We start from the raw sequence: 13,915 nt of genomic DNA on the forward strand, positions 1-13,915 counted from the left end.
GACTCAATGGACATGAGTTTGAGTAAACTCCGGGAGTTGGTGATAGACAGGGAGGCCTGGCATATTGCTGTCCATGGGGTAGCAAAGAGTCGGACACAACTGAGCAACTGAACTGAATTGATATGTAGGAATTGAAGATCTGGATACAGACTTTCTAGAACTATCTATGTTATAAATACTTTGAATTTTTTTTTCAGATGGCTGCATACCCTAGTTTGAAGACCACTGACCTCTAGACAAAATATTGCCAAGGAACATATACCCTCCAACTAGCTTCCTCAGGGCACATTTGACCTCCTTGTTTCTCAAGCTGTAGATAATGGGGTTTAACATGGGGGTCATAACACAGAACAGTACAGAGACTAGGATGTCCATATCTAGGGAGTAGCCTTCTCTGGGTCTGTCATAGTTGAAGTTGGCTGTTCCATAAAAAACCACCACCACAGTGAGGTGGGAGGCACAGGTAGAAAAGGCCTTGCTCCTTCCCTGAGCAGAGGGAATCCTAAGGATGGCAGAGATGATAAGTATGTAGGACACAGCAGTAAACAGGCAGGGGCTCAGGCCAATGGTGGCACTGGCCACATGAAGCACAAACTCATTGAGAGAGGTGTCAGAGCAGGACAGCTTTAGGAGGAATGGGATGTCACAGAGAAAGTGACTGATCTGGTTGGGTCCACACAGAGTGAGTGTGGTTGCCAACACTGTGTGTGTCACAGAATTCACCAGCCCACATAGCCAGGACCCAGTCACCAAAAAAACACAGACCTTTACACTCATGAGAACTGGATATTGAAGAGGGTGGCAGATGGCTACATAGCGATCATAAGCCATAGCTGCCAGTAATACACATTCAGCACCAGCACATGTCACGAGGAAAAAGATCTGGGAAAGGCAGCTGTCATAGGAGATGGTCTTCTTCTCCCGGAAGAAGTTCATTAGCATAACTGGAATGGTGGTGGATGTGTAGCAGATGTCCAAGAAGCTCAAGTTGCTCAGAAAGTAATACATTGGAGTGTGGAGAGCAGAACTGATCCTGGTAGATGTTATTATGAGTGTGTTCCCAAGGAGAGTTGTCAGATAAATGACCAGGAAGATCAGGAAGAACAAGCCCTGTAGGTTGGGGTGGTTGGAAAATCCCAAGAAGATAAATTCAGTGACATCTGTTTGATTGTTCATTTCAAGTGGTGTCACAGCTACAAAATAATGAAAAAAAAAAAAAGCTATAATAAGAAATGTACAAAGAGCACCCCAAATTGGCATGTCTTGAGGGAGACCATAAGTTCTCACTCAACAAATCTGGCCAGCTCAGGCCCAGGGACAATTTTTCACATGGCTGCTGGTACCTGAGAATACATGGAGACTTGGATTGGGTCTAAATCTACCACAAGCTGCTAGAGTAAGAGTGAGAGTTAGAGTAAGCTCATTTCTTAATGGCTCTGCAAAATCTTCCTCCTAACATTATAATTAACTGCTTTAAATTCTTTTTTGTAAATATTTTATTTTTAAGTAATAAATTTTCATTGTGAAAAGTTAAGAAAATGCAGAAAGATGCAGAGAAAAATAGAACTATCCACAGAATCAATGCTACCTTATAGAGTATTCCATTTTAGTTTCTTTTTTCTATATATGAATCTTGATTTCTATAGGCTTGAAATATTGGAAGCACATTTCATAAAAATGCATTCTATTCTATTATATAAATTAAGTGTAATTTCTTTCTTTGAGCATTTAGTTTGCTTCCGTTTCTTCTGCTATTATAATATAGACACGAGCATGAACAGTTTCATAATCAAGTATCTGTGAATATCTCTCATTTATTCAGAATAAAATTTTCTTGTTAGGCATATTTTTAAATAAATTAATCTCATTTTTCTCAATAGGAACAATTATCTTTCAGGACTTATATTTTTAAAAGTAACCAATCACATGCTTAGGTATTTTTCCTCATTAAGAGAATCTTTAATATTCCAAAATTTAACCTCAGTTAAATATTACATGTTTTCTGAAAAGATAATTAATACAAGTACCAATTTTCTATTAAATCATCCATTCTAATCTCTGAACTATTGTTATGAACTTCAATTTCCATTACATTTTCACTCTGGGAGGCAAGATAATGAAGAGTGAGCTCTTGAGACAGATAGATGTGAATTATAACCTTACATCTGCTGCTTACTAGATGCAGAGAGTGGATAAATTAACTGATCTCTCTTCCTTGGTTTCCTCATTTTTTCCCTGATATCCATAGTGCCTATCTCATGGTTGTTGGAGAAAATAACATGAGTAAGTTATGTGCCTAGCACTTATGTGCTCAATACTCTTTATCAGGTTAGAAAGTTCCCTTCTATCTCTACTATATTGATCATTTCTATAACGACGGACATCAAATTTTGTTAAATAATTTTTCTGCCACTTTTGAGATTATATATACATATTATATAAAATATTTAGTCTATCAATGTGGTAAGTTATATTGACTGAATTTTTGAATGTTGAACTAGCCTTGCATTCCTGGGATCAATCTCAATTGATTTTGATGTGTTACCCTTTCAATATATTAATGGATTCAATTTGCTAATATTTTGTTGAGTTTTGCATCTATGTTCTGAGAAACGACATTGGTCTATAGCTTTCTTGTAATTTCTTTATCTAGTTTTGTTATCAGTTCTCAGAGTAATGCTAGCCTTACTGGATGTATTGGAAAGTGTCTGTCCTTTTTAATTTTCTAAGAGAGAGTGTATAGAATTGGTATTATTTCTTCCTAAATGCCTGGTCAAATCAACAATGAAACCATATGCCCTGGGTTTTTAATTTTTGTTTGGTTTGAATTTATTTATTTTTAATTGAAAGATAATTGCTTTACAACCTTGTGTTGATTTCTGCTATACAACAATGTGAATCAGCCATTTTTTTGGAAAGATTTGAAACTACAAATTTAACCTAGAACTATTCAGATTATCTATTTTCTTTTTGAGTGAGTTGTGGTACTTTTTGGTGTCTTTCAAGAAAGTGGTGTATTTCATTTTGTTGTTGACTTTATAAGCATAGAGTTTGTAGTATTCCATAATTATCCTTTTAACATGGAGTCAGTATTGATATCTCCTCTTTTATTTTTGATATTGATAATTTAAGCCTTTTGTCCTTTTTCCTTAGTCAGTCTGGCAATGAATTTATCAATTCTAGTTTTTAGCTTTATTGATTTTCTCTGTTGTTTTCAATTTTGTTGATTTTTTCTATCAGTTCAGTTCAGTTGCTCAGTCGTGTCCAACCCTTTGTGACCCCATGAACTGCAGCATGCCAGGCCTCCCTGTCTATCACCAACTCCCGGAGTCCACCCAAACCCATGTCCATTGAGTTGGTGATGCCATCCAACCATCTCATCCTCTGTCGTCCCCTTCTCCTCCTGCCCTCAAATCTTTTCCAGCATCAGGGTCTTTTCAAATGAGTCAGCTGTCTGCATCAGGCGGCCAAAGGATTGGAGTTTCAGCTTCAAAATCAGTCCCACCAATGAACACCCAGGACTGATCTCCTTTAGGATGGACTAGTTGGATCTCCTTGCAGTCCAAGGGACTCTCAAGAGTCTTCTCCAACACCACAGTTCAAAAGCCATCAATTCTTCGGCACTCAGCTTTCTTCACAGTCCAACTCTCACATCCATACATGACCACTGGAAAAACCATAGCCTTAACTAGATGGACTTTTGTTGACAAAATAATGTCTCTGCTTTTTAATATGCTGTCTAGATTGGTCATAACTTTCCTTCCAAGGAGTAAGTGTCTTTTCATTTCATGGCTGCAGTCACCATTACAGTGATTTTGGAGCCCAGAAAAATAAAGTTGGTCACTGTTTCCACTGTTTCCCCATCTATTTGCCATGAAGTGATGGGACCAGAAATTCTCCAAGCCAGGCTTCAGCAATACGTGAACCGTGAACTTCCAGATGTTCAAGCTGGTTTTAGAAAAGGCAGAGGAACCAGAGATCAAATTGCCAATATCCGCTGGATCATCGAAAAAGCAAGAGAGTTCCAGAAAAACATCTATCTGCTTTATTGACTATGCCAAAGCCTTTGACTGTGTGGATCACAATAAACTGTAGACAATTCTGAAAGAGATGGGGATACCAGACCACCTGACCTGCCTCTTGAGAAACCTGTATGCAGGTCAGGATGTAACAGTTAGAACTGGATATGGAACAATAGACTGGTTCCAAATAGGAAACGGAGTACATCAAGGCTGTATATTGTCACCCTGCTTATTTAACTTACATGCAGAGTACATCATGAGAAACACTGGGCTGGAAGAAGCACAAGCTGGAATCAAGATTGCCGGGAGAAAAATCAATAACCTCAGATATGCAGATGACACCACCCTTATAGCAGAAAGTGAAGAAGAACTAAAGAGCCTCTTTTTTTTTTTTTTAATATATATATATATTTATTTATTTGGTTGCACTGAGTCTTAGTTGAGGCACGTGGTATCTAGTTCCCTGACCAGGGATCGAACCTGGGCCCCCGGCATTGGGAGCCCAGAGTTTTAGCCACTGGACTACCAGGGAAGTCCCCCTAAAGAGCCTCTTGATGAAAGTGAAAGAGGAGAGTGATTTCTTCTATAATCTTTGCTATTTCCTTGCTTTTATTTGCTTTGGTTTAATATACTCTTATTTTTCTACTTTCTTAAGGGAGCTTAGGTCATAATTTTATGACCTAACATAAACAAACTTTCCTAATATATTCATTAAATAATATACATATTGCTCTAAACTGTACTTTATTGTATCCCACAAGTTTTGATATAGTGGATCTTAATTCTGTTCAAATAATTTTTCATTTCATTTAAGACTTTCTCTTTGTCCCAAGAGTTATTTAAAAGCATGTTGACTAATATCCAAATATTAAGGGATTTTCCAGATATCTTTCTATTATTTTATTCTCTTATGGTTAAAGAACATGCCTTATAACATTATTTTCAATTTGTTTTTAATAGAATATGATCTGTCTTAAATGTTCCATGTGCACTTGAGTAGAATATATATGCTGCAATTGTGGGGTTAAGTATTTTATAAATGTTAATTTAATTTAGTTGATTGTTGTTCAGGTCATTGGTATTCTTACTGAATTTCTGCCTACTTATTATCTCAGTTAATGAGAAGGTAGTGTTGAAGTCTCCAACTGTTATTATGCATTCATCTATATCTCATTTCAGATCTATCTTTTTTTCCCTCATGTAATTTGAAGCTCTTTTTCAAGGATATAAGGTTGTGATGTTTTCTTGCAGATTTGGCTGCTTTATCATTATGTAATATTCCTTTTAATCTCTGATAATCTTATTTCTTCTGAAGTGTATTTTATCTGAAATTAATATAGCTACCTCATATTTAATTTGGTTTGTGTTTGCATAGTATATCTTTCTCTGGTCTTTTAACCCTTTTATCTCCTTATACTTAAAATGAGTTTCTTCTGACAGTATATAGTTGAACATTGCTTTTTAAAAAATTCAGTCTGATAATATCTGCCTTTTAACTGTTGTATTTAGACCATGTCACATTTAAAGTAATTATTGATATGTTTGGATCATGATATATCATCTTACTAGCTATTTTCTGTTTGTTCCATTTATTCTTTCTTGTTTCCTCTTTTTCTGTGTTCTATCTGCTTAATTGAACATTTTTATGATTCTATTTTTATCTCATTTATTTACTTATCATTTACCTCTTTGTAAAATTTTCTGGTTGTTGCCTCAGGAATTACAACGTACATTGTAAATGATCCAAGTCTGGATTCATATACCACTTCAATGTAGTTGTAAGACCTTACATTTCCAATTTCTCCCTTGCTTCCTTTTTGCTATTATCACCACATATTTTACTTTTACATATGCTACAAACATGTACTACATTGTTACAATTTTTGGTTTAAACTGCCAATTTTGAGTATTAAGAATAAAATTAATTTTATTTTACTGTATTAGTTTCCTATGGTTGTCATAACAAATTAACCACAAGCCTGATGATTTGAAACAAAAGAAAAGTGTTCACTCACAATTCTGGAGCCTTAGAAGTCTGGAATAAAAATGTCAACAGAGCTATGCTCCCTCTGAACACTCTAAGGGAGAAACCTCTCTTGACCCTTCCTAGTTCCTGGTGTGTCCTGGAAATCAGTGATGTTTCTTGGCTTGTAGCTGCATCACTTCAGTCTTTGCCTCTCATCACATGACCTTCTTTTCTGTGTGTGTCTCTGTGTGTCCTCTCCTTTTCTTGTAAAGACACTAGTCACAGAATTTAGGGCCCACTGTAATTCAGTATGACCTCATCTTAATTAACTTAAATAATTACACATTCAAGTGTAATTTGGAAATAAGTTCACATTATGGGATTTTTGGTAGACATAAACTTGGGGGTGATACTATTTAACCCAGTACATTTACCTTCATTTAATCCTTTTCTAGTATTCTTTATTTCTTTGTATAGACCCAAGTTTCTGACTTAGAGGCATAATCTTTTTCCCTGAAGAACTTCGTTAATCTTTCCATTAGAGTATGTCTTGGTAATGTACCCCCTAAGTTTTTTTTTTGTCTGAAAAAATGTTTATTTTTCTTAATATTTGAAGGATATTTTCTGGGTTGACAATTTTCCTCCCTTTTTAGGACTTTAAAGATGCCACACCACTGTCTTCTTGCTTGCATAGTTTCTGATGAGAAGTCTGTTGTAATTCTTATTCCTGGTACTCTGTCAGGTTGGGTTTTTTCCTCTAGCTAATTCTTATTTGTCTTTCTTTGCAGAAGTTTGAATATAATATTCCTAGGGTTTTATTTTGTTTCATATGAATCCTGTTCTGTGTTCTCTGAAGGTCTGGATCCATCTTAAATTTAGGAAAATTCTCAGCCATTATTTCTTAAACTATATATTTTTACCTTTCCATTCTCTCTCTTCCTTCTGGGATTCTAATTATGTGAATGTTAGACAGTTTCATATTATGCCATATCTCTTGGATGTTCCATTATTTAAAAAAAATTTTTCTCAGGATCACTTGTGATCCTGAGATCCAATTATTTAAAAAAAAAATTACCCAAACAAAATGTTTGGGTAATTTCTGGTTACTTATCTTGAAGTTTAAATTCTATCTTCAACTATGTCAAGGCTACAGATAAGCCTATTAAAGGGCATTTTTCATCATTGTTATTATGTTTTTATTTCTAGAATTTCTATTTTATATTTTCCTTTAGTTTCCATCTCTTTGCTAAAATTAAATGTCAGATTTTGTGTATTATTTACCTTTTCCATTAAAATCTTAGCCTATTAATCATTGTTATTTTAAATTTCTTGTCCAATAGTTTTAATATTGCTTTCATTTCTGAGTCTGGTCCTAATATTTGCATCACCTCTTCATAATACATTTTTCCTATCTTTTTCTATGCATCATAAATTTTTGGTGAAAGTTGGACCTACCATATAGGATAATAAATATCAAATTAAAAAAATTTTTTGTTTGGAGATGAATATGTCTTTCCTTTTACAATACCTTGAGTATTAGGGTTAATTTAGTGAGTGATTAGACTAAGTTTGAGTTTGTGTTCCTATGATCACTCTAGTATATCAGTGGATTCAAATTACCCTAGTGATGCATTGTATCTAGAGTATGGGCTACTGTGCCCACATTTCTGCTCCCTGATTCACTTTGGGTTTTCCATTTTTCTGTTCTCTAGAAATTATTTTCTTCAAGATCTCCTAGCTGTATTCCACTATTATTGTTACTTGATGCTTGTTAGTGAGCTGGTGGGGAACAGAGGAGAAGTATTTGCTGATGTTATAAGCCTTAGTCTTAGGTCCTGTGAGCCTGAGTCTTGAGGGGTATTGCCTTCAAAAATGATCCTGTTCCTCCTCCAGCTGTAGTGCTGAGCCTAGCGTATATTACTGCTTCCTAAAACCCCAAAGAGTAGACTTTTGCCCCTGTTCCTTTTCTAGACTGTAATGGGTTTCCATTGTGCCCTAAGCTGACAGTTTTTATTCTTTTTATCCTTGCAGATTTCAGCATTTGTTCTTAGTAGAGACAGAAGAACGGAGAAGGCAATGGTACCCCATTCCAGTACTCTTGCCTGGAAAATCCCATGAACAGAGAAGCCTGGTAGGCTGCAGTCCATGGGGTCGCTAAGAGTCAGACATGACTGAGTGACTTCACTTTCACTTTTCACTTTCATGCATTGGAGAAGGAAATGGCAACCCACTCCAGTGTTCTTGCCTGGAGAATCCCAAGGATGGCAGAGCCTGGTGGGCTGCCATCTATGGGGTTGCACAGAGTCAGACACGACTGAAGCAACTTAGCACCAGCAGAGATAGAAGAAATGGATCTCAAAAATTTAGACAGTTTCTACTTCTCCTTTTCCCCACTCTTCACCCCCTAGCTCAGTTCTGCTGCAAATAGCATCATTAGGAAAGCTTTCTCAGAATAATTCCTGGTCTTCCTTATAAGCATCTGATAGAGATCATAGAGAAAAGTGCAAAAGGGTGTGCACTTTCTTAGGTCTATGGTCGGTCCTCAGGTCGGTTCACACTCTCATGCTAGCATACACTTAGTCTCTAGCAATTCATTAAATATTTTAAGCTGAGTCTTCTTACCATCTTATGAGGCAACTAGTGGTTTATATACCAGGTTAAAAAAAATCATGGATTCTTGTGGTTGTCTATTTCTCTTCAGATTTTTTTAGTTGTTTGACTTGAGACCTCAGTTCTTAATAGGTTAAGAAATTTTCATTTCTCCTGCTTTTTTGTTGTTAATGTAATGGTGGGAGAAATAAGCTTTTCAGTTCTTTAAATCTTCAAGCTGAAACTCACAATCTATATAACTACTTTTGAGAAATATTTGGCAGTTCCTAATAACAATGAAACACAAAAATGGTGTATAAACTCGAACCCAAAACAATAAAGTAAATGGCAACGGGATCATACTTATCAGTAATTACCTTAAACGTAAATGGGTTGAATGCCCCAACCAAAAGACAAAGACTGGCTGAATGGATACAAAAACAAGACCCCTACAATATGTTGTCTACAAGAGACCCACCTCAAAACAGGGGACACATACAGACTGAAAGTGAAGGGCTGGAAAAAGATTTTCCATGCAAATAGGGACCAAAAGAAAGCAGGAGTCACAATACTCGTATCAGATAAATTAGACTTTAAAACAAAGGCTGTGAAAAGAGACAAAGAAGGTCACTACATAATGATCAAAGGATCAATCCAAGAAGAAGATATAACAATTATAAATATATATGCACCCAACATGGGAGCACCGCAGTATGTAAGACATGCTAATAAGTATGAAAGGAGAAATTAACAATAACACAATAAAAGTGGGAGACTTTAATACCCCACTCACACCTATGGATAGATCAACTAAACAGAATATTAACAAGGAAACACAAACTTTAAACGATACAATAGACCAGTTAGACCTAATTGATAGCTATAGGACATTTCATCCCAAAACAATGAATTTCACCTTTTTCTCAAGCGCACACGGAAAAAAAAAAAAAGCTTACTTGAAAAAAAAAAAAGCATTTCAATGAAATAGCAGTAAATAGAAATTATGATTCCTCTTTCTATGAAATGTCAAACATTAGAAAAAAAATAAAATAAAATTGTATGTGTGAAAGCAAAAAAAAAAAAGTCACTATGAGGAAATAATGTTCAATAGCAATTCAGAAATTAAGAAAGCAATTTCTTAATATAAAAAAAAAAGACTGAAATGGGAATAAACTAAAAATGTAATAGAAGAAAATTTGGGGCAATATCTTTGTGACCTAGAGATGGAAAACTATTGCTTAAAGGAAAGCCTAAAATGGTCCACAAATGTTTATGAATTTAACACCAAAATTAGGAATTTACTTCAGAGGACATGATGGATAGAATTAACAGACCACAGAGCAGGAAAAAATACTGAAGCATCTGAAACTGAAAGTCATCCAATCATGCCCAACTCTTGGCAACCCCATGGACTATATAGTCCATGGAATTGTCCAGGCCAAAATACTGGAGTCAGTAGTCTTTCCCTTTTCCAGGGGATCTTTCCAACTCAGGGATAGAACCCAGGTTCTCCCTCATTGCAGGCAGATTCTTTATAAGCTGAGCCACAAGGGAAGCCCAATAATACTGGAATGGGTAGCCTATCCCATCTCTAGCAGATCTTCCTGACCCAGAAATTGAACCAGGGTCTTCTGCATTGCAGGCAGATTCTTTACCAGCTGAGCTATCATGATGAGACTAATATTTAGACTATAAAAGGAATGCATACAAGGAAGAGGCAATAACCCTGACAAAAATGTGGGCAAAGTAGGGAATTTAAAGGATATAGGTGATGAGTCTACAAGCATATGAAGAAATATTTACATTCATTGGCAAAAAAAAAAAAAAATGTTTTATTCTATGACCCAATTATTCTATTCTTAGGCATATTCTCAAGAAAATAGATGCATCGTTCACAAAAAAGACTTGTATGAAGATATTCAAAACAGATTTTTCATAATAGCTCAAGCAGTATGCCAATAAACAGGAGAGTAGTAAATAAACTGTGACATTTCATATGGTACTGCTGCTGCTGCCAAGTTGCCTCAGTCGTGTCTGACTCTGTGCGACCCCATAGACGGCAGCCCACCAGGCTCCCCCGTCCCTGGGATTCTTCAGGCAAGAACACTGGAGTGGGTTGCCATTTCCTTCTCCAATGCATGAAAGTGAAAAGGGAAAGTGAAGTCGCTCAGTCATGTCTGACGCAACGATCCCATGAACTGCAGGCTACCAGGCTCCTCCGTCCATGGGTTTTTCCAGGCAAGAGTACTGGAGTGGGTTGCCATTGCCTTCTCTGTCATATGGTACAGTGCTACACAGATACATGAAATATTATTAAATCTAAGACAAAACATTTTGTTGAATGAAAGCCAGATATGAAAGAATATATAATGAATATGAAGTTCAAAAATAAGAAAAGCTAAACTATGATATTCTAATAAAAATAGTGGTTACTTCCATGGGTTGGGTGTTGTATTTCCTGGAAAGAAGAATGAAAGAATATCATGGGGGTGATTGAAGTGTTCTATATAGTTGATTTTGGTAGTTTGTATATATATGTAAAAATATATCAACCTGTGCATGTAGATTTGTGCATTTTTATCGACTGTGGATTAGAATTCAATTTTAAGAATAAGAAAAAACATAAAAGCAAGAAGCATTTTCAATGCAATTTTTATCTCAGGATTCATCAGAACCAGATCTAAATACTTTTTAAGTCACTAAGACTTAACTATAACATTTTCCATTTTTGTGTCTCTCTACTTCTCTACCACAATGATAGTTCAGTACATATCACCTTTACAAATCATATCAAATCACATTTTTGATGTGTTTTATGTGGAGGCATGAATATGATTGCTGGATATGTGAAGCCTGAACCACAGGTACAAAGTCGTGCTCACAATAGAAGTAAATGTATTTGTATGTGTGAGTGTATACGTGTTATGTATGTGTGCATGTCTTATTGAGAGAGATTTATGTATGAGAACACTATCCCATAGGTAATGGAATGTTAGGTTGGTGTCCCAGGTAACACTGGTAGCAGAAATCTCAAGTAAAATATACAGCAGTTGTTCTGTCTAGCCAAGACAAAGCAAGTTCTGAGGACTTGTGTTATCCTACTGGCTATAGAAAGAACCTGGAGATCTCTAGAGCACTAGTGAACTTCTCTGAGAGCTACATTGCTACTAGGGGAAGGAAAGTTACTGGATGCTGAGCTCTGCTAGAAGCCCTCTCACCTACAGCCATAACCCTTATCTCTAGTGATTCCTGCTAGGTTGCAAGGAACAGGTGGGGCAATCCTAGCTGGTTGCTCCCAAATTCTAGAAGATTAATTCTGAAGAGACTGGTGCTTTTTACTTCAAGTAGAACTGCCGGGAGCCAGCACGGGAGTTCCCACCCATGACAAAGGTCATGCGGAGAGGCCTGATATGCAAAGGCAAGTCAGGGCTCAAGGGGCCCCCCCTGGACCTGCCCAAGCATCTACCCCAAAACCAAAATCTGTCTGTTTTACTATTTCACGACTTTCACCAACTCTTCTGACATTAACGGGGGGCTATCCTCAACCACCTTTCTCTGTAAGAAGATCAACCTAAAACTCTAGTTAATAAGTCTCCTGGGCATAATAGGAGTTTTTCAATTCAAACCCCTCTGATGACTTTCTAGCTTGCCTGACAGATTTGTTCATATTCACAGCCTCCCAACCATGAGAGGCATGGAAAGCTTAAGATATTCTAACAATGCAGAGCTTCTCAGAGAGTTAAAATTGTTAAAATAGAACTAGTAGAGGATTTCTTTGTTGAAGTTAATGCTTGCTGCCAAGTTTCCATATCCCTTACCTACTGTGTCCCTGGGAGTGTATTGATTAATATAGTTGGTGTATAGAAATGTAAGTAGTAGCTTTAATGTTTGTAACCTTGGACCCTTGAGTTAATTCTTTTCTTGTTATAGCCCACCACACTTTTGCCCTATAGGAATGCAACTTTAATGCGTTCCGAGGGTGGCGCCTGACTTTAGAATAATCACCTTTAGAGAAAAATAAGTTTTCTGAAGAAAGGGTCATAAAATGTTAACAGGCCTCCTGGCCAGAAGATGATGTAAATCACCTAAAACTTTTGCATATGGTAAGTTTGCAGAAAGAAAGCCTGGCTTCGATAAGGATCAAGGACTGCTGACCTTGCATGACTCTACCCCTTCCCCCATTATCCTCTATGCACAACTTAAAGTATAAAAACTACTTTGGAAAATAAAGTGCGGGCCTTGCTCACCAAAGCTTGGTCTCCCCATGTCGTTCTTTCTCTTTCCTTTTCCTTTTCAGGATGAGTCCCTGGAGCGCAGGGGCCCTCTTCATTCACTTTCCTGCCTGGGCTTCTAAGACCCACTCGAGAAGATGCCTAAGGTGGGGCACCTTCTGCAGTTCAAGAGGGCGCCTGCAGCCTTCGTGAACAGAGCAAGTCCCGTGCTGGGGCTTTATTGGCTTTCTGCGTAAACCAAAGAATATCAGCCTCTTTTCTCTTCTCTATTTTCTTAACTGCAAGATTCTTTCCTTATATCTTTCTCTACTTCTATCCTTTTTGCCAACGCCATCCTCCCAAGGGAATCCCTGGCTCCATCCGGGGCTGGACCCCGGTATAGAACTTCGTTAGCTACCCTAGAGAAGGTGGCAGGGCATTGGCTGCCTCTGGGGTACAGTCTAGATTGTATGAAGCTGCGTCAGTCCTTCCTTTCTGGACAAAGTCCTTGGGGTTAAAAGTAACAAAGTCATTCTGCAACAGAGAGCTCAGAAAATATCCTTCATCCCTTCGCAGGCCATCAGAGAGCCCAGATATCTGCCTGGAAACCAGACTTTGGTATGAGAATGTGCAGAAACTATTGCAGAGTATCAACAATGGCCCACAGACCACAATCTAGGTGAGGAAAAGACTGGAACCAGGGACACCTGGAGGGTAATAGCCTGGGTTTTAGAAAATTGTCAGTTTTGAAAAACTAGTAAAAATCTATAGATCCAGAAAATGTATATATGCCCATGTACAGAGTGTTTATACAATTGCAAATTGGGAAACCTAAACCCAGAGTCACTTACAGGCCATGTGCCTTAGATTAAAACACCTTTGTTTAGTCCAAAAGAGTAGTCTGAGAACTAAAACCGAAACAAAAAAATGACATGTTGTGTTAACTGAAGACATCGAGTTTTAGGGCTTGGGGAAAATGCCTGAAGCAGTAGTTCACAGAGAAGAACGTGTGTGGGGGCACTTTGAGGCTGATAGATGGTGAGGACGCGGTAAAGACACCAAGTCAGCTTAGGTAGGCTGGAGTCATTAACTAAAAGAGCAAATAAATGATGTGCAGCAGGTATGGG

At 37.3% G+C, this 13,915-nt stretch overlaps 1 protein-coding gene across 1 annotated transcript; it reads right to left on the minus strand.

Moving 5' to 3' along the window:
* Positions 1-210: 210 nt before the first annotated feature.
* LOC113890289 (olfactory receptor 5V1-like) lies at positions 211-13,646 on the minus strand. The gene is made up of 2 exons (XM_027538228.1): positions 13,640-13,646; positions 211-1,193 (listed from the first exon to the last, which is right to left on the minus strand). The coding sequence occupies exons 1-2, from the start codon at positions 13,644-13,646 to the stop codon at positions 211-213; spliced, it is 990 nt and encodes a 329-aa protein (XP_027394029.1).
* Between the last annotated feature and the right edge of the window lie 269 nt (positions 13,647-13,915).

The sequence above is a fragment of the Bos indicus x Bos taurus genome, chromosome 3 (assembly GCF_003369695.1).
Source record: "Bos indicus x Bos taurus breed Angus x Brahman F1 hybrid chromosome 3, Bos_hybrid_MaternalHap_v2.0, whole genome shotgun sequence".
NCBI classification, from domain to species: Eukaryota; Metazoa; Chordata; class Mammalia; order Artiodactyla; family Bovidae; genus Bos; species Bos indicus x Bos taurus.